Genomic DNA, 21432 nt, shown 5'->3' with positions numbered 1-21432 from the left:
CTCCGTTTCTTCTTCTTCTTCTATAAAATGAGGGCAGTTAGAGCATTTGAAAGTCCTCAGCCCAAGTCACAGGATTTCTGTGGCTGATGCCTCAGAAAGATTTCCAGGTTTCCACAACAGCCTTGGGAAAAGCAGGCATTCCATTTTCCACGTCGGGCACTTGGAGATATTTATCTAAGACTGTGCACTTAGCTACAAGTAAATTCAGGGTTTCGGCTCCCGAATCTGTCTAACCTAAAGCCTGGACTGCCTTGTCATTGTCTTATTTTGCTGGGAAAAACTTGATTTTCAGAGACTGCCTACACCACTAGTGGAGAAAGGGGGGGATGGTAAAATTTCTGAAGAGCGTGCATAACTTTTATTAGAAAATTGCAAAGCCCATCTCCTGCAGGGTTATCTGGCTGGCTTAGTCGGTGGAGTATGGATCCCTGTCTCCCAGGTCATGAGTTCGAGCCCCAAGTTGGACATAGAGATTATGTAAAGGAGATTAAAAAAAAAAAAAAAGGAAAAAGCTTGTCTCTTACAAATCCCTCCACACTGTTAGCCTGGCTTAAGTCACTATATGGAATTGAAAGCCATCTCTCTCTCTTTTTAAATTAACATATAATGTATTATTTTCCCCAGGGGTATAGGTGTGTGAATCAGTCAGTCTTACACAATTCACAGCACTCACCATAGCGCCTACCCTCCCCAGTGTCCATCACCCCACCCCACAACACCCTCTAGCAACCCTCAGTTTGCTTCCTGAGATTGAGTCTCTTATGGTTTGTCTTCCTCCCCAGTCCCATCTTTGTTTCATTTGTCCCTCCCTTCCCCCTAGGACAACCCCCCCCCCCCCGCCTCTTAAATTCCTCATATCAGAGAGATCATATGATCATTCTCTTTCTCTGATTGACTTATTTCACTCAGCATAATACCCTCTAGTTCCATCCATGTCATTGCAAATGGCAAGATTTCATTTCTTTTTTTTTTTCTTTTTTTTTTTTTTAAGATTTTATTTATTTATTTGACAGAGAGATCACAAGCTGGCAGAGAGGCAGGCAGAGAGAGAGGAGGAAGCAGGCTCCCTGCTGAGCAGAGAGCCCGATGCGGGGCTCGATCCCAGGACTCTGAGATCATGACCTGAGCCGAAGGCAGCGGCTTAACCCACTGAGCCACCCAGGCGCCCCAGATTTCATTTCTTTTGATGGCTGCATAGTATTCCATTGTGTGTGTGTGTGTGTGTGTGTGTGTGTGTGTGTGTATACACCACATCTTCTTTATCCATTCGTCTGTTGATGGACATCTAGGTTCTTTCCATAGTTTGGCTATTGTAGACATTGCTGCTGTAAACATTCGGGTGCACGTGCCCCTTCGGATCACTACGTTTGTATCTTTAGGGTAAATACCCAGTAGTGTGATTGCTGGGTCATAGGGTAGCTCTACTTTCAACTTTTTGAGGAACCTCCAGGCTGTTGTCCAGAGTGGAAGCCTATCTCTCGAGGGTGCATGTGTGTATTTCCAACGGCTGTCCCTGCGTTAGCCAAGAGCTGTGAGGTTTTTGTACCATTGGTGAAATTATCCAAAGGATCCCCTTCAGATTGAGCAATACACTGCAGGTTGCCAGGCGTGCAGTTGTAGGGCAGAGCGAGGGCAGTCTCGTCTCCGGGCATTTCAGGCCCGGAGGGGTGCCGGCATCCGTAGTGAAGTCACCTCCCCCGGGCTGGAGCGCGGTGACCTTCCCTTGGTGTCCTTCCGCCCGTCGCGTGTCCCTTTCCGGGCGGAGCGGTGTCCGTGCTGGCCGGGCGAGAACGCGGGGCGCGGGATGTGCGGTGCGGGGAGTGCGGGGTCCCCGGCGCGCAGGGGACGGTGCGCCCCCGCCCCCAACCCCCGCCACCTCTGTTTCAGGTCCCACCCGAAAGATGCCGCCCGGCGCCAGCGCCATGGACTTCTTCCAGCTCTTCGTCCCGGACAACGTGCTCAAGAACATGGTGGTGCAGACGAACATGTACGCCAAGAAGTTCCAGGAGCGCTTCGGCAGCGACGGCGCCTGGGCCGAGGTGACGCTGACGGAGATGAAGGCGTTCCTGGGCTACATGATCTCCACCAGCATCTCCCACTGCGAGTCGGTCCTGAGCATCTGGAGCGGCGGCTTCTACAGCAACCGGAGCCTGGCCCTGGTCATGAGCCAGGCCCGCTTCGAGAAGATTCTCAAGTACTTCCACGTGGTGGCCTTCCGCTCCAGCCAGACCACGCACGGCCTCTACAAGGTCCAGCCCTTCCTCGACTCCCTGCAGAACAGCTTCGACTCTGCCTTCAGGCCTTCCCAAACCCAGGTGAGCGCCCCCACCCCGGGCCTCCCCGGTGGCAGCCCGCTGTCACCCAGAGGGCGCCCCTGCCCTTCTCTGTCCCCCCGCCCCCACCCCAGACTCAGCGCTCCCAGCCCCATCAAGGTCAGAAAGCAGGGGTTCTGCTCGGACTCGGTTTCCCTCCTCCTCACCCACACCCTCCCTCCCCGGAGTGGTGCTGTCTTTCCAGGTCACATGTTTGACAGGCCGATGTGCATGTTCTTCCATGAAGGAGAACCTGTGATGGTAACTAGCCCGTGTTCTCTGAGGGCATACCCCGCTGTTGCTGGTGGAAGGGGTGAGGCCGGGGAGGCGGCACAGGGAGGGAGGCCGGAATCTCAGCCACTCGTCAGGTACCCGGGAGTCATTCGGGTGCGGGGGTCCAGTAGAGCCCCACACCCAGCCCTTATGGCCCCCTTCCCAGCTTCCCTCCCTGTTTCTAGAAGGTGCTGTTTGTTCTCAGCTCCCGAGCCCCTGCCTGCTGGTGCTGATGTGTGGCCGGTACCCCGGGCTGCAGGGAGATTCGAGGTTCAGAACAGACCTCAAAACCGGAGAGCCGGTCTAGCAACTGAGGAGGTGGCTTGTTTTGGGGATGCCTCTAACCAAAGCTTGAGGGAGGTTTTGGCCCCTCAGGGAGTCTGATTTCTCTGACCCATTGGATGCAGAAACAAAAACTGACATCATTTTTATTTGTACACTTAAAGGGCTCTCGGTCTACCCACTCTTTCTTGTGCTTTTCCTTTAAGGGCCTTCTTCCTAAAGCTCAAATCCTTTTTGACTCTGTATCATGCCTTTTTTTCCTGTGCAGCTGAAAAATCACAGGGTTTTTGTGGGGGAAGATATCATCCTATTTCAGGTCTGTGGGAGCCTGTAACCAGTTTTTGGAAGCGTTCCGCCGCTGTTCTGCAAATGTGCTGGGCTCATTATGATTTCCAGGTGTTTGCCATGCTCTTTCTGACTCTCTCTCCCTCTTCTCTCCGCCTCAGCAGATGTACCCAGTCTCTGGGGTCCAGTGCAAGGCCTGCACTCCCATGCTGGCTCCGCTTTCCTGAATTCCCCCACTCTCTATAGGGCAGCTGAGTCCCACTCTTCCTTGTCTCCCGTTGTGGCTCTTACCTTCCAAACAGGAGGTGGACTCTTTTCAGGACACAAGCCCTGCCTTACACAGGCCCCACAGGACCAAGCACAGGGCTCGGCACGTTTTTTGGTTTGTTTCACTGAATATTTGCGTGGTTGGAAATGAACCAGACCAGAGCCCTACTGGCTGGACGCAAATGGAAAAGAGCAGTATTCTGACCATCCCCAGGGCCAAACATTTGAACAGCTACTGGCAGAGGCTGTGGGCTCGCTCCGGCTGAGTATCTCTTAAGAACCCAACAACCAGCTGCTTGGATGACTGATACTTAACAATGTAAAGATGAGAGTGCTGAGGATTCTTCTAGCTCCTCGACTAGGCCAGGCTTATCCAGAGTTACGCTCCTGTTTGGGGTGTGCTGCTGTGAGCTGGCCCCATGCTGTCTGCCTTCGGAAACTGCGGTGTCAGATACCCGAGCCCCGTCCCCAGGACGATCCCTGTGCATGTGTGTGTCTGGAGCCTGGGGTAGCTTGTGGGCACCCGGCAGTGCCTGCTGGCAAAATCCGAGATTGCGAGCCCGTCCCTTCCCAGCCCAGGCATGGGTGCCCTGAGGGGGTGCAGCCCATCCCCGAGCCATGGGTGACTGCAGCGCCCCTGGGCAGCTCTGCCCTCCTCCCTCGCATGGCTCAGATGCGCAGCAAGGACCGCCAAGACCCTTTTGCTTCATTCTTACCCCACCCCCCTCCGACCCCGTCTTCTTCTTTTCTTTTCTTTTTTTTTTTTTTTTTTATTATTTTTAAATTTCTTTTCAGCGTAACAGTATTCATTGTTTTTGCATCACACCCAGTGCTCCATGTAATCCGTGCCCTCCCTAATACCCACCACCTGGTTCCCCCAACCTCCCAACCCCGCGCCCCTTCAAAACCCTCAGGTTGTTTTTCAGAGTCCATAGTCTCTCATGGTTCACCTCCCCTTCCAATTTCCCTCAACTCCCTTCTCCTCTCCATCTCCCCTTGTCCTCCATGCTATTTGTTATGCTCCACAAATAAGTGAAACCATATGATAATTGACTCTCTCTGCTTGACTTATTTCACTCAGCATAATCTCTGCCAGTCCCGTCCATGTTGCTACAAAAGTTGGGGATTCATCCTTTCTGATGGAGGCATCATACTCCATAGTGTCTATGGACCACATCTTCCTTATCCATTCATCCGTTGAAGGGCATCTTGGCTCTTTCCACAGTTTGGCGACCGTGGCCATTGCTGCTACGAACACTGGGGTACAGATGGCCCTTCTTTTCACCACATCTGTATCTTTGGGGTAAATACCCAGAGTGCAATGGCAGGGTCATAGGGAAGCTCTATTTTTAATTTCTTGAGGAATCTCCACACTCTTCTCCAAAGTGGCTGCACCAACTTGCATTCCCACCAACAGTGTAAGAGGGTTCCCCTTTCTCCACATCCTCTCCAACACATGTTGTTTCCTGTCTTGCTAATTTTGGCCATTCTAACTTGTAAGGTGGTATCTCAATGTGGTTTTAATTTGAATCTCCCTGATGGCTAGTGATGATGAACATTTTTTCATGTGTCTGATAGCCATTTGTATGTCTTCATTGGAGAAGTGTCTGTTTGTATCTTCTGCCCATTTTTTTTTTATATGATTGTCTGTTTTGTGTGTGTTGAGTTTGAGGAGTTCTTTATAGATCCTGGATATCAACTTTTGTCTGTACTGTCATTTGCAAATATCTTCTCCCATTCCGTGGGTTACCTCTTTTGTTTTGTTGACTGTTTCCTTTGCTGTGCAGAAGCTTTTGATCTTGATGAAGTCCCAAAAGTTCATTTTCGCTTTTGTTTCCTTTGCCTTTGGAGACATATCTTGAAAGAAGTTGCTGTGGCTGATATCGAAGAGGTTACTGCCTATGTTCTCCTCTAGGATTCTGATGGATTCCTGTCTCACTTTGAGGTCTTTTATCCATTTTGAGTTTATCTTTGTGTATGGTGTAAGAGAATGGTCGAATTTCAGTCTTCTACATATAGCTGTCCAGTTTTCCCAGCACCATTTATTGAAGAGACTGTCTTTTTTCCACTGTATATTTTTTCCTATTTTGTCGAAGATTATTTGCCCATAGAGTTGAGGGTCCATATCTGGGCTCTCTACTCTGTTCCACTGGTCTATGTGTCTGTTTTTATGCCAGTACCATGCTGTCTTGGTGATCACAGCTTTGTAGTAAAGCTTGAAATCAGGTAACGTGATGCCGCCAGTTTTATTTTTGTTTTTCAACATTTCCTTAGCAATTCGGGGTCTCTTCTGATTCCATACAAATTTTAGGATTATTTGCTCCAGCTCTTTGAAAAATACTGGTGGAATTTTGATCGGAATGGCATTGAAAGTATAGATTGCTCTAGGCAGTATAGACATTTTAACAATGTTTATTCTTCCGATCCAAGAGCATGGAATGGTCTTCCATCTTTTTGTGTCTTCTTCAATTTCTTTCATGAGTGTTCTGTAGTTCCTCGAGTACAGTTCTGTTATCTCTTTGGTTAGGTTTATTCCCAGGTATCTTATGGTTCTTGGTGCTATAGTAAATGGAATCGATTCTCTAATTTCCCTTTCTGTATTTTCATTGTTAGTGTATAAGAAAGCCACTGATTTCTGTATATTGACTTTGTATCCTGCCACGTTACTGAATTGCTGTATGAGTTCTAGTAGTTTGGGGGTGGAGTCTTTTGGTTTTTCCATATAAAGAATCATGTCATCTGTGAAGAGAGAGAGTTTGACTTCTTCATTGCCAATTTGGGTACCTTTTATTTCTCTTTGGTGTCTGGTTGCTGTTGCTAGGACTTCTAATACTATGTTGAACAAGAGTGGTGAGAGTAGGCATCCTTGTCATGTTCCTGATCTCAACGGGAAGTCTGCAAGCTTTTTCCCATGGAGGATGATATTTGCTGTGGGTCTTTCGTAGATAGATTTTATGAAGTTCAGGAATGTTCCCTCTATCCCTATACTTTGAAGCATTTTAATCAGGAACGGATGCTGGATTTTGTCAAATGCTTTTTCTGCATCAATTGAGAGGACCATGTGGTTCTTCTCTCTTCGCTTATTGATTTGTTCTATCACATTGATTTGCGAATGTTGAACCATCCTTGTAACCCAGGGATGAATCCCACTTGGTCATGGTGGATAATCTTTTCAATGTGCTGTTGGATCCTGTTTGCTAGGATCTTGTTGAGAATCTTAGCATCAATATTCATCAGTGATATTGGTCTGAAATTCTCCTTTTTGGTAGGGTCTTTGCCTGGTTTGGGGATCAGGGTAATGCAGGCTTCATAAAAAGAGTCTGGAAGTTTTCCTTCTGCTTCAATGTTTTGAAACAGCTTCAGGAGAATAGGTGTTATTTCTTCTTTGAACGTTTGGTAGATTCCCCAGGGAATCCATCAGGTCCTGGGCTCTTGTTTTTTGGGAGGTTTTTGATTACCGCTTCAATCTCATTACTAGATATCGGTCTATTTGGGTTGTCAGTTTTTTCCTGGTTCAATTTTGGGAGTTTATAGTTTTCCAGGAATGCATCCATTTCATTAGGTTGCTTAACTTATTGGCATATAACTGTTGATAATAACTTCTGATGATTGTTTCTACTTCCTTGGTGTTGGTTGTGATCTCTCCCTTTTCATTCATAATTTTATTAATTTGAGCTTTCTCTCTTTTCTTTTGTATTAGTGTGGCCAATGGTTTATCAATCTTATTGATTCTTTCAAAAAACCAGCTTCTAGTTTCATTGATACGTTCTACTGTATCTCTCCTCATTGATCTCTGCTCTAATCTCTGCTCTAATCTTGATGATTTCCCTTCTTATGTGTGGAGTTGGTTTGATATGTTGTTGATTCTCCAGTTCTTTAAGATGTAGAGACAGCTGGTGTATTCTGACTTTTTCAGTTTTTTTGAGGGAGGCTTGGATGGCTATGTATTTCCCCCTTAGGACTGCCTTTGCTGTATCCCATAGGTTTTGAACCGAAGTGTTTTCATTCTCATTGGTTTCCATGAATTGTTTAAGTTCTTCTTTGATCTCCTGGTTGATCCAAGCATTCTTAAGCAAGGTGCCGACCCCGTCTTCTTGCATCTGGTTGATGAGGCTGAGAGAAGGTCCTGAGACAGTCTCAGTTTGGGGAGGGGCTCCCTGGTCATGTTGGGGATTTTTTTTTCCACTTTCCTTTCTTTTTTAAAAATGGACTTTGTATTTGATTTTTATTTTTACCTCTATATTTGTGAAGTTGTTTTCTTTTTGCTACCATTTTGTAGCCAGTGCCCTGTGTGGGTCAGGATCCCTGCAGGAAGCAGTCCTGTGTTCTAGACGAAGAGCTGAGGAGGATTGGATGCGGGGACTGTAGAGAGTCACGTGGCCAGGGCTGGGGGACATGACTTGGGGTGGTAGTGACAGTGGGAACCCGAGGTCAACTGTGGACCTGGGAGAGAGGGGGCATGCGAAGGAACATAGGGGTGACAGCGTGGGCAGATAGGAGACCTCATCCATGCCTTGTTCCCACCTCCAAGTTGGCCAAACAAGTCCAGCACTGGGCCAGGGACCTGGATGGTGTGGGTTAGAAGAGGTTGGCCTCCGGACCACAGTGTGGGGTGGGAAGGATGGGACACACATCCTGAGGGTAAGCAGAAGACCCAGGACTCTCCACTCCACAGACAGGAGCACAAGGCAGTGGGAAACTCAAAGATCCCTTGGACCAGTTCTTCTGTTGGCAGATCATCAGACGGAATTCTCCTCTCCTTCTCCATCTCCTTCCTGGCTGTGGGCCCCGCTGAGCCAGCCTTGGATCCACAGGCAGAAGCAGGGTCAAACCAGAGGATACACGCTCATGAACGGCAGTGTCTGACTGACTTTGAACATGATTAGGCCGGGGGTTCCTACAAGTCCTCGGACGCCTTCCTTTGCAGATAAACAGCTTGGCCCTGTGTGTACCTGAAAGCACTAGCCTTCCTGTGTGGAACAGACCGTAGCCTCCCGTGAGTTCACCCAGGGGCAGGGGCGCTTTCCCTCAGCCCCCAGCATCAGCCCCCCCAGCACTTACTCTCTTCTTGAAGATGCTTCTGTGTTGTAGAAAAGGTCCCTGTTCTGATATTGATGGGATAAGCTGGAAGTTCCAAAGGTTTCCCAGTGTTGCACCTTTTCTCCTCTGCGGAAAGCCCGTTTAGACTCTGGAACGTTCGTTCAGGTAGAAGGGGATCAAAGAGTGTGTTTGGTTGAGGGTGGCCGTGCGCCACGCCGGAGCCTCAGGGCCCCTGGGAAGGGTCTTCACTCCTCCTGCTGAGAGCCGCGGGCACAGTTCTCCGTCACGTGTGGGTGGATCTGCTCCAGGCTCCCGGGCGTCCGTCCACATCCTGCTGCCTCACACACACTCCATCCTCGAAATACACGGCACACTTGCCTCGCACACCACACACACCTGACCCTTCCATCTCTGGAGCCCATCTCCTCCGGCAAATGTGACCCTCTGAGATGTGCTTAGAACTTCCACAGGCCCTTCAGAAGCCCGATGGTTCTCGGAGCCTAACGGTACCCCACGCGCCACGTGTCCTGTGTGTGTGCGCGCGTGCGTGCCCACACACACGTTTATGCACAAATGGGGGGGGAGACGAGGCATTTCCTCAGAACTGGACAGGGTCCTTAGAAGACTCTTTTCGGGAGGGGATTATGCAGGTAGGTAAGCGGCTGCTTTGTCTTTCCTGTACCGTAATCGCTCCACACGCAAAATGAGCTTGTCAGACAGAGTCGGGGGACTCAGGGTGCACAGCCGGGGGACAGTGCTGCTGCCCGGCTGGCACCCTGGAGGAGAGGGAAGAGGCATTCTGGCAGGCCCGGCTTTCGTGCGGCGAGCTTCGGTGGGGCGTGTGATGGGACACCGTGTGTGGCTGCTTCTGCATAAGTGCACACGGACTCGAGCTCCATTGGTTTCCTGAAGATGAGGGAGCGACACCAGTTCTATGCACTGTGGCCCAAGGAGGGGCGAGTAGGACCTGCTTCTTGAGCTGCGGTCGTTGAGCGGGAGCAGGCGTAGGCGGGCGGCCGCAGGGCTTCTCTCTGCCCTTTCCCCTCCGTCCCCCGCCCGCTCCCTGTCCCAACAGCCTGTGGGACTTGTCCCTTTTGCTACAGTGTTTCCAAATGGGGCTTTGAATGTTTTATGGGCCCACGGAGTCGGCAAGGCGTGGGGGCTTGGGGAGGCACTGTGGCCCAGAAGCTCTGCCAGCCCTCCCCTTCCTGAGCACACGATGGGGCGGCCAGGTTAATTGCCCGCGTGCTTTCAACAACAGAACAGCTTGGGGGCCAGACTGAACCCCACAGGCCTGTTGTTGTTTTTTGAGTGGAATTCAGGGGAGCATTAATGGAGGGGTGGGAGGTACTGTCCACGTCACAGCCGGTGAGTGTTGTCCTCCAGTCGGCTCTTGTTGGAGCGCGTTCTGACATTACCCAGGAGCTCGCTGGATGTGCAGAAGCTCGGGCCCTGCCCCAAAGTGACTCAATCAGAATCTGCCCTTTAGGGAGACCGCAGGTGACTGGTTTGTTCCTTAAAATTCCAGGAGCCCCGGCGGAGAGCTGGGGCTGGTACACGTCATCTGTCAGCGGCCACCTGGTCTCTGCTGCGTCTTGTGTGATTTGCTTTCCTAGTCCAGGAGAGCCGTTGACAACACGGCAGATTCCAATAAAACTTTATTTGCAAGAGGCAGTGAACCAGACTGTATCACAGTTTGCTGGCCCCGATCTAGGGCATCGGCTTGAGGTCTGGGAATCTTGTCATTTCTCCTTTGCTTCATTTCAGTGAAATTCAGACACACTTGCCAATGATAGTTAGGCTTGAAATAGGATCGGGGTGGGGAGAAGTGTAGTAGATTCCTAAATGTACCCAAAAGTCTCCCCAGAAACACTTCAGCTTGAAGAAGCCAAACTTGGACCACCCCATGGAGCCATTTCTTTTTACTTTATGGTCTTGTCATTGGCACCATCTTCCAACCATGTTATAAAGAAATTGGAAAAGGCGGAGTAGGTTTAAAAATTGCCTTGGGAATCCCGCGTCTGGAAGGACACGACAGTGTGGAGGAGAGCCAGAGGCTGGGTTGTGGCGACGAGGCCACAAGACACCGGCTTCATTTCAGGGCAGGCTCGAAGGAGAGATCGCTGAGCCCTGGGGGAGCAAGGGGGTTGTGGGCCAGCGCAAGAGTGGTCTGGAATGCCTGAAGAAATAGTGTATATTTTCCTTTGTTCTTCACAGGGACAGAAGTCAGATCAGTAGGCTTAGATTAAATGCAGGTAAATCTGAATCTGTGAGGGAAAGGACTTTTTAGCAGTGCGAGGTGTCCGTCAGGAGGGTCTTTCCTGAAAACAGTTGGGCAAGCCCAGCTCGGAGTCAGGTCCCCTGGCGATCCCGCTACCAAGAAAGAGCTTGCACTGGGGACCTAATAATGATAATTATTATTATAATTGTCACATTAAATATATGAACATATAAGTATACACGTTAAATATGTATCATTTTATAAATATGTAAAATAAAAATAAAGTTACTTTTTAAATTTCCATTCACTAAATACCTGCTGTACGTCGAGGCCCATGCGAGGTCCCATGCATGTGGTTTCTTACTCTGTGCTCCCCAAAACACTGGCGTAGATGTTACCCTCTTACAGATGAGGAGACTCAGGATCGGAGAGGTACAGTGACGCAGGTCACACAGCCGGTCAAAGGCAGGGACTCGATTTGAGCACCGATCAGATAACCCCACCCCAAGCTCATGTTGCCTTCCGTGAGCATCTCTGCTGTTTTGTTCCTGGCAGGTGCTACATGAACCCCTGATTGACGAGGACCCTGTGTTCATTGCCACGTGCACGGAGCGGGAACTCCGAAAGAGGAAAAAGCGGAAATTCAGCCTCTGGGTCAGGCAGTGCTCTTCCACTGGCTTCATTATCCAGGTGAGCCCGGGGACGGCTCTGGGAGGCCCAGGGATGAGCTTGCTCGCTTACCCCTTTCTGGGGCTTCCCCAGGACCTGCCGCAGAGACTGGGGCCAGGCTGGGGCTCCTCATGGGGACACTGGGACCGCCGACACTGCCCCACATATTCTTCCCCATCCTGTCCTGCCCTTCTGGCTCAGTAACAACAATAAACCCTCATCACGGCTGGAACCCTGATCTCAAGGCCGGAGGCTTCACCCAAAGAGCTGGTCACAGGAGGTGACTTCCATGTCTCTTGACACAATGTGTGTCCCAGAAGACCCCTCCTGCCCCTGACATGCTGGGTCTCTGTCCCCCCTCTTCCTGTCCTGAGGAATCCTTCTTCACAGGCCCCCAGCAGCCAGCTGGTTAGATGGGGCTCCGTGAGGACCTGTCCTCTGAGCTGGCAGGACCGCCCGCGCCCGGGCTCCGCTCTGCTTCAGGCAGGCACGGATGTCGCTTTCGGGAGAGGAGAAAGTGTCCTGTCTGGTGTCTGGCCGCCGGGATCAGCCGGGGTGTGGTGTGCACAAAGGAGAAGGTGGAAGATGGCCCGGGCCAGAATGTGCACCTGAGTGACAGCTCCTGGCCCCGTGCTGCTTTCTCCTGCCCTGCCAGCCTGGCAGTCACAGCCGACCCCACCTCACCGCCCTCACCAGCTTGCTGGCCCGGACCCAAGGCCCAGGGATCTCATGCTCCTTCCCCCCTGAGCCAGAGGAGGAGTCATGGGAAGATTCAGGGGGCATCTCCTCGCCACAGGAAGGGAAGCACACATGCTCCAGGCAAATGTGGCTGCTAAGAAGGACCTTCCCTGCTTTCCCTGTGGGCGTGGGGGACCTTGAGCTTGGGCGGGGGCCGGGATCACAAGTGGGACCCCAGACTTGCACCAACTTGAGCATAGGCTTCCGGCTGTTCACACAGTGGACCTGTCCCTGAGTGGGATTTACTCTGCATGTGCAGCCTAGGCCCCCCTGTCCAGTGGTTCCTGTCACCTCCATGGTGTCCTTTGCAGTGACACTCACTGGAGACGGGAGTCAGGTTCGTTTTATATAACCCTTAAGGAACATTGGTCTTCCTTGGAGTAAGTACTTCCCAAGCACCTGTCCACTGCAGTGCTGAGCCGGACACCGGGACGTGGAGACAAAGCCCTGCTTCCTCGGACACCTGCCCTTGTAGGCTCTGTGTGCTTCTGCACCACTTTTCTCTGGAAGCACTCAGTGGCTACAGGTCAGGCCTATTACCTGGACAGGCCACAGAACTCTCCCTCGGGACATGTTCTTCCCAATTTCTGTCAAATCTATAAAATCCCCATCGATAAAAAGGCTGGATGGGTACCTTGAAGTTTCCTTGTGTTTCTAGAACTTTCTGATCTTAGGAGTCTGCTGCCGTGCAAGGGGCTGTATTCAAAGCCAGAACTGAGCAGCAGTCAGGCTTTACACCATGGCTGGGGGCAACATGAGCAGTTACCCTCCGGCCACAAGCTGTCCCGTGACGGGGTGGGCCAAGGACTGTCTTGGTCTCCCCAGGGCCTCTTTGTCCCTTGGTCCCAGGGAAGGGGCCCGAGGTGGGCAGCAAGGCGGGGAAGGATGCCTTCCCTGTGAGGAGCCGGGGTGCACGGAGGAGTGACTTGTGGCCTGGGGAGGGTTCTCTTTAGTTCCCCTTCCCTTGGTTCTCCACATCCTGAGTTTGGTCTGAGGAGTTTGGAAAGTCAGCAGCCTGGGTAGCTGGGTGGGGTGAGCAGTACTTTCCCCAGGAGAGCTTGCATGCCTCCATCCCCCCGCATCTCCCGTCAGCCTGTGCGGTGTGAGCGCTGGAGGGTCAATGGAGGTCCTCACCCCGGGTGCCCACGTGGGGTGCCCACCGAGGCTTGCACTGGGCTGCGCAGAGCTGGCACTTCCTGCTGCTGCTGTCCCATGACCCCCAGGCCGCCTCTGCCCTCCCCGTCCTGGGGGCCGGCAGCGGTCCCACTCCTGCCGCTTCCCAGTGTGGCTCTGGATCTGAGCATCCTCCCCACGGAGGGAAGGGCTGGGGTTGCTCATCGGCGAGGTCCCCGCTGCTACAGGATCCTGTGGTCCCCCTCTTTGCAAATGTGTGGGGCTGAGTGCACAAGAACACTGTCTTCATTTTAGCTTGTCAAATATGTTCTCCTCCATGACTTTGCAGCCGAGAAGCCTGGCTGCTGAGCCTTCGGGAGGCCACGACCAGCCTCTGGCACGAAAGGCCCTTTGCCATTCTGCTGCTTTCCCTCAGGAGCCGTCTGCCGCACCATGCCTGTCTGAGGTTGGCTGCATGTTTTGCTGTGGCCAGTGGGATGCGAGCTGGAGTAGACACATGAGGAAATCCAAGCCGACCCGTGCGGGAGTCTCCTTGGGCTTCTCTACTCTGCCCACAAGGGTGTCCAGGCCACATCCCTCAGGTCTGAAAACCCCCGAGCTGTGGGGCTTTTCCACATGCCACTGAGCTTCTGTGGCGGTTGATTTTGTGTTGACATAAAAGACCCAGGGCCCACCAGTTCGGGCCCGCAGAGCTGGCCGGGCCGCTCCCTTCCAGCTCCTGAGATCGTACTGAGCTGATGTCTTAGAGGAACCGTGGGCGTGTAGGTGCGTTTCTGGCAGAAACCAAGGCCTTGCTTCAACTCAGCTGTCTCATCCCCCAAGGTTCAGCTTTCGTTGGCTGGACTGCATCCTTCTGAACCCCCGTCAGGCTGAGGATGAGCTCTGTTTGGAACACTCTGGGTGAAGGGATGGGAGGGGAAGAAAGTGGCACGTTGGTCAGCTATTTCTCTGGTGGCTCAGGGAGGGTTAGTGGGAAAGTAGCAGGAGCTCAGCGCGGCCGACTTGTCCTGTCTGTGCCTCAGATGGGGGCTCCTCTCCCCACAAGGGCATCTGGGAGACGAGGGCGTGCCAACAGCTAGACAAAAATAGTACTGGGGCGCCTGGGTGGTGCAGTCGGTTGCGCGTCCGACCCTTGGTTTGGGCTCCGGTTGTGATCTCGGGGCTGTGGGATCGAGCCCCGCCTTGGGCTCCACGATCAACAGGGCGTCAGCTTGGAATTCTCTCCCTCTGCCTCTCCTACTTGTGTGCTCGCTCTCTCTCCCTCTCTCAAATAAAATCTTTAAAAAATCGTAATAAGACTAATTTTAAGGGTTGTTTAGAAGAACTCTGGTGTTTTTCAGTGCTTTCCCAGGAAAGGTCTATGGGGGAGGGATGTGGTAGGGGCGAGGTAGAAGGAGAGATTATACGGATTCAGTCTGGAAGTTAAGGATTCATAGTCTATCATTTCTGAGAGCACAGGAGGTGGGGGTAAAACGTTTTCAGGAGGAAGGAGCAGCGGACGGGGCTGCTGAGCTCTGGGATCTGCAGAGGGTGCGAGGGACCCCCGTGTCAGTGGCATCCCACTGGGTACAGTGACACCGTCTGCCCCTGGAGCTCATTTCCGGACCTTCCCCCAGCCAGCTCTTACGGAGGTGCTGGCTCATATGGCTGGACCTGGGCTCCCACTTGGCGTCCATGGAGCTGACCTGCAGGTCCACTCACCTTCAGAGTCCTTCCGCCCAAAATGTCTGTTTTGGTGGTCCACCATGCACCGGCCACTTGACCCTGAATCCTGCGACGCTCAGAGCTGTTCACGTTACTCTGTGGAGTCAGTTCCCACTACTACGCCCCGGGACTTTTGCCTTTGGCCATCTGGTGGACTCTAGTAGGAAAAATGGTGAGGAGTGGAATGCGTATTGTGAATGGGGGGGGGGTTGATAAGGAAAGGCGTGGGCCTGTCCTCAAGGAGCGTTTCTGTTTTATGGTGGCACAGTGTGCATAGCATACACAGTTTACTGTTATAGCCATTTGTACGTGTCTGTTCAGTGGCAGGAAGTTTATTCCTAGTGCTGTGCAGCCCATATCACTATCCATTTCCAGAACTTTCTCATCATCCCAGGCATCTGGGAGCATAGGTCTTAGCTGGGGGACCATACACTGTCATGCAGAAAGAGTGAGCTCCCTGTGAGCAAAGGCACTTTCCACCTCCACTGCCGGCGCCGGTGCTGCTGAAGCCGGAGCCAGGGTCCCCGGTGCCTGGGTTTGGCTGTGCCTTCAGCACCGTGTCTCCAAGCTCATCATGAATCCCCGGTCAGGCTTGCCCCAGGCTCTTGCTGTGGGCCAGTGGACTCCGAGCTACAGATAGTGGAGTAACCAGGACAGTGAATGTGCTTTGTGGTCGTGGGCCCCGTTGTCGTCCACCTGCATCCCATGAAGGGACCTTGGCATCAATCACCCTGTCCTCGGGCAGCTCTGCAGGATGCGAGGTGCTGGGGAATACCTGCTCCGCCTCACTCCCTTCCCAACTTGGCCTTTCTGGTGTCACCCCCTGACCTCCGTGGGACCCAGAAGTTGTGATGAATAACTGTGTGTGGTGGTTTCGCTGGGCCACAGTACCCAGATATGTGGTCAATCACTATTCTTGATGTGTCTGTGAAGGTGTTTTCTGGATGAGATTAACAAATCTGTAGACTTTGAGTAAAGCAGATTATGCTCCACAAGGGGTGGGCCTCATCAAATCAGTCGAAGACCTTATTGGGTGGCGGGTGGGGGGGGGGGCACCAAACCTGATCTACCTGGAAGAAGAGGGAAATCTCCTAGAAAAATGCGTTTGGATTTGGATTTGGCCTGCAACTCTTCCTTGGGTCTCTAGCCCACCAGCCTGTCCTGTTGGACTTACCAAGCCTCCATAATCATGTGAGCCAATTGCTTTTTAAATAAATCTCTCTCTCTCTTAGTAGAGGGAAGTGATTGTGTGTGTGTGTGTGCGTGTGTGTGTGTGTGTGTGTATTGGTTCTACTGCAGAGGGTTTTCCTGCCCTCCACCTGGCTTAGAGGTGAGCGATCTCATAGGAGAGACAAATGTATTAAAGCCATCCATTTAAGTACAGTGTGGCAGGTGCAGCGTGAGAAATGCCCATAGTGTTATGAGGCCATAGGAGGGCACCTGGGGGCTAAGAAGGGCTCTGCGGGGGTACAGAGCAAGGCATGGGATGTATCCACACAGAAGGCACCTGTGGCAGCAGGAGTAGAAGGGCGGGAACAGGAGCATCCCTCCCTGCAGGCCAGGCACTGAGGCACGTCTGCTGAGCCTGCTTGTCCGTACTGTACACCCAGGAAAATGGAAGCTCCCAGAGGGTGTGTCATTTACCCCAAGACTCAAGGCCGAGAGGCTGTGGAGCCGATATGGGGGCCAAAGGGCTGGTGAGCTCCCTGTTCTGTGGTCTCCGTGCAGCCTGCATCACACTCTTCAGGGCCCTCAGGAAGGGAGGAAGGAGTAACCGCCCAGTGTGGGGCATCTGTCCTCTCAGACATGGGAGTCCACAGGGACAGTATTTCTGGGACTCACCATTCAGATGTCCACTTAAGGGGAATCGGGGATCATGGTGTGTTTATATCTACAGTAGAAAATTACCAGGGCTAATGGAGGCTCCTTTCATCCCTGCCATGCCCACACCCTGGCATAGGCTTACGGAAGATCTTTAGGCTTTTGACCCCAGGCTTTCCCAGTGGTGGAGTGAGCCGGCAGGGAGTCACGTAAATAAGGCTCTGAAAATTCCGAGACATCATCGCTCCTTGGGTTCTAAACCCTCTGTACCATATGAGACCACAGCCGATGCCTTCTTTTTTGGTAGAACCACTGCTGTCTTCAGATTTGAGGATTACGGCGTGCTCAAGAGTATATACTCTGTGTGTCCTGTGTCCCAGGTCTGCCAAGAGCTGTCCCCAGCCCCAGCACATCCTCTAGTTCGTGTCATTTGCAGAGGGTCTCTGAGAAAGGGAGCCTGCCAAGGAGACAGACCTGTCCCCTCCTGTGCAGTCTCCCTTGTGAGCTGGGGGGTGGGGGGTACTGAAAGGAGAGATTTATACAGAAGCTGAGACTTCCAATCTCAGGGGAAAGCCCTGTCATCGACAGGTTGGAATTCCTTCCTCTGAGACCTTATATGTGCTCATCTTGGAAGCTTGTGACCTTCCTGTGGAATCAGAAGGAGACGCTGTCTCTACAGACTGCTGTTCTGTCTCCACTAGGTCAGAAAGATGGAGAATCCAGTGGGAAAAAACTGGCCAACAGTTTGGTTAATGTTACATAGACCCACCGTGACCACAGAGTCCTGAGATTCTTTGAGGGAAAAAAAGCAAAGCGTTGTAGTTAAAAAGAGCAGATTTCTCCTGAATGTGTTGCGCTAGGCCACCTGCCTCTGCAGGGTGAGACCCAGGGTTCCCACGAGGGTTTTTGGCAGGCAGGAGAGCCCCAAGAAGGGGGTGGGAGGAACGCATGCCCAGGAGCGCACTGTGTGCGTGGCCTTAAGGGATGCTCAGTGGAGAGGCTGGGCCGTCTCCGGGGCTTTGAATGGCTGCCGCGTGGGGCAGGGACAGAACCAGGCAAAGCCCTGGTTTCTGGCTCAGGGAACTGACGTTCACTGGAGGTGGTTGAACCTCAGAAGCCAGAGGCCAGAATTCAAGATGGAAACTCCCAGGCCAACGGACCCCCAGTTCCCACCCCCCTGCACATCCCCCAGCATGTCCAGGCTGAGCCCAGATGGGCGTCTGTGAGGGGGGCTGCTGTGGAGGTCCCTGCCCCTCATGGTATTGGGGGACTCGCTGATCTGGAAGCATCTCTCTTTCTTTCAGGCTAATCTGTGGCATCACGACAGCCTTTTCTGGGGTTCAGGAAAGGATCACTGGCATCGGCGGAGTGCCAGCTCTGTGCCAGCTCTGTGCTTAGGGACTCTCTGCATTACTCATTTTTTCTTCCCCGGAACCTTATGGTGCACGGTGAAGTGAGCTGCCTTGCCACCGGGTCAGCCGTAAAGCAGAAGACCTGGGGTTAAAGGTGGCCTTTCTGATCCCAGGGTCCACCCTCTTACCCACCAGGCTGTTTGAGAGAATTTTCTGCATTGTAGACAGAAACCACGTACCTGTTTCTTACCCGCTGTCACTGCTCTCTCTTATTTTGAGACTTGCTTCTTAGATTGAAAGAACTTGAGGAGTTCGTGCTGGTTTTGTCCTTATTTGATTTTTAGTCTTTTTTATATTTGATCCTGACTGATCACTAACTGGATTCGCTTGAATGTTGAGGGTCCAAGTGGGACTAATCCACTAGAGTGGATTTTGCTCATGGAGTCCAAAACCGGGCAGGACAGGGCGTCCATCCGTTTCACTGCGCCTGGGGAGGACGCGAGCCTCCCTCCTGGCTGGCTTGGATGTGGTTATGTCACAGGATGGAGTTGGCTGGGGAACGAGACCTCTGTCACATCATCTCTGCGTGTCCTCAAGCAAGTAGTGGAGGACTCATTTTTTCCTTCGTCTTTTGGGTGGGGCTCCTTTGCCCAGCCCTCGTCACCATGTCAGGATTCAGAGGAGACAATGCAGTACTAAGTGCCCATCAAAGGGAGTCAGGCCCTGGCTGGACCAGATCGAACCATGGCCTTCTCCCCCAAGGAACTTAGACTCTACAACTGTGCTGATGTGGGTGGGTGCAAAGAGCCCACAGAATGCTAGCACCCATCCCTCCACCACACCTCATCAAGATTTGAGCCCGGTTCTTGCAAGGGTCCGTGGTGCTGAAGGTCCAGCCAGCGAAGAGGACAGCCTTGGCGCCATGGTCAAGGTGAGAGGCAGCAGAAGAGACGGTTGGTGGCAGGAGTCAACACTCAGGTGGTGGTTTGCAGACTTTGCTGGAAAATAACCAGGCTAATCAACCAAAGGAGGCATAAAGCAGCTCTGTCCCTAGAAGTTTCCATTATGCAACAACTGGCCCATATGACTGTTGAGTACTTGAAATGTAACTGGTATGACTGGGAATTGAATGTCTCATTTGACTTAATTTTGGTTAACACAGAACAACGACGTGTGCATCTAGAGGCTACACAGTGGGTGTAGAGCTTGGCTATTTTAAAAAGAAATCACCTTTACACACAGCTTTCGCTTGCAGACAGTGGCCTTGTGAGGTACACAGAGCATAAATGATCCTTATAAATGAGGAAACCATGGGCTCAGAGCAATTAAGTAACGTGCCCCAAACCGCAGAAGCCAGTGAAGGGCAGAGCCCATGCCCACGGGACCCAGCAGTTCCGAAATTGCCTTACTCATCTCTGTGTGGCAGACTCCATTCCTCTCGTGGCCAGTGACCGTTACTTACACCTTACAGCTCTCACAGGTGGCTGCCCCCGGATACCCCAGTCACCAGCCTCCCAGGTCCCTGGGAGCACGCCCTGCCACCTTTCAGGCAGCACAGACCGTGCCCGTGCCCCCTGCAGTGACAGTGCCACCCTCCACCTGCGTCCGGCATGGCTGGTGAATAAGGGTTCGAGCAAGGATCACAGACCCTAATGATGAGTGACTTCGCCGTCCCCACATATGCCGCGCTCAGATGGGGGCATGGCAGCAACAGGGAGACCGGATTCTTTTCCATTCTGATGGTTCAAGACCAACATTGCTGAACCAAATTTACCCCAAAACAGGGAAAGTGCAGAAACCCCAGTGACAGCTTTGTGGGTACATCTTAACGAGCTCTCAAGCTGTCAGTTACTGTTCTGTCACCAGGGTCCTTTTAAGAGGGTGGAGTGGGGAAGGGGCATAGGAACCAGGCCTCTCCTCTCCAGGTCTCAGGGCATCACAGAAATGGGCTGAGATAGAAGTGGGTTGCGTCCCCCCAGGTATTACTATAATCCATATCGCCTATGCTCCTTTCTGTTATAATGTTTCTAAAATACGCAACATTTGGAGTAACATTCTGGGGCAAAGTGTAATGCTGCATATTAATTTCCTTTCCTTTTTTAATAAATGTTTATATTTAAAAGTTAATAAACCATAGGAGCAAGAAAAACCTTTTTAAAGGAAAAGCTTGGCAATTGAAAGATACATTTTTCTGCCCTAAAGACACTAGTCCAAAAAGCTTGTGGCTCTCTAGAGCCACAAACTCCAAAGTTCACAGCAGCATACTCCCAAGTTCACAGGGCTAGATGATGCTCTCTGCCTGTGGGACTGTTTCAGCATAAGGATGCTCGCTCCAGAGGCCTGGAAGGTGAGACGGGACTTGTGGGAGGCATGCCAGCCAGGAGTTGCACGTTTCCAGGAGGGGTATTTCCTACAGCGCCGTCTTTCCGAGGCTCTTGCAGAAGGCACCCCGCACGGAGTATGAGCGTGTGTGCGGATGTCCAGCGATGCTGTCTTTCTCCCATTATGATCTTTAGGGCAGGCTGTCGACCCTGGACACGATTCATTCGTGTGTCTGCAGAAGTTGCAGTGACGGTGGAGTTGGGATGAGATTGCGTGGAAGGCGATGGTTTGTTCATAGCCTTGTAATTTATTCATTCAGCTGAGGACTCCACTTTGACATCTTCGACCCACTGAAGTACTTCCATCAAAGCCCACCCCGACCACTGGGGTAGTGGACTGGACGGACCCTCAGATGAGCCACGCCCTTTCGTGGCTGGGTTTTGACCGCCCAGCTAACGTTCTTCCAAGTTGTGCCCCTCGACGGGGACTCGGGGAGTTACAGCTTTATGTGTTACTTATTGAAATGTAGATCCAATTTTATATTCACTTTAAAAATAAACTCACACCAGAGGGGTGGGGGCTAGGACCAATAAGTGAGTGGGGGTTAGGAGGTTCAGACTTCCAGATATAAAATAAGTAGGTCATGGGGATTAAAAAAAAGTAGAACATAGGGAATATAGTCAGAAATATTGTAATAACTTTGGTGACAGATCGTGACTACACATCTTGTGATTGTCATTACACCTGAAATCAATATATTATTATATATAGTACATTACATGTAATACTATAATAATGTAGTTAATAGTAATAGTAATAATACAGTGTTATGTGTCAACTAAACTTCAATGAAATATTTTAAGAAATCATGCCTAGCAAAACCCCAAAATAAACTCATTATTTTATAGTAGTGAGTGCCCCAAATTTGGGACCATCCTTGGACTTGGACTGTTGTTCCTTGGTCTCCCTCCAGATCTCCTAATAGGAACTCAAAGACCTTTGATTTCCACAC

At 51.7% G+C, this 21432-nt stretch overlaps 1 protein-coding gene across 1 annotated transcript in view; it reads left to right on the top strand.

Annotated features, from left to right (window-relative positions):
• PGBD5 (piggyBac transposable element derived 5) overlaps window positions 1–21432 on the top strand; it is a 98403-nt gene that overhangs the window by 61564 nt on the left and 15407 nt on the right. Inside the window, exons 2-3 of the mRNA XM_047702514.1 lie at window positions 1888–2315; window positions 11236–11370. Coding sequence (XP_047558470.1) covers window positions 1888–2315; window positions 11236–11370 — 563 coding nt within the window. The remainder of the gene's footprint in view (window positions 1–1887; window positions 2316–11235; window positions 11371–21432) is intronic.

This window comes from Lutra lutra, chromosome 14 (genome assembly GCF_902655055.1).
Source record: "Lutra lutra chromosome 14, mLutLut1.2, whole genome shotgun sequence".
Lineage (NCBI taxonomy): Eukaryota > Metazoa > Chordata > Mammalia > Carnivora > Mustelidae > Lutra > Lutra lutra.
This window is presented reverse-complemented; position numbering and strand designations above follow the sequence as displayed.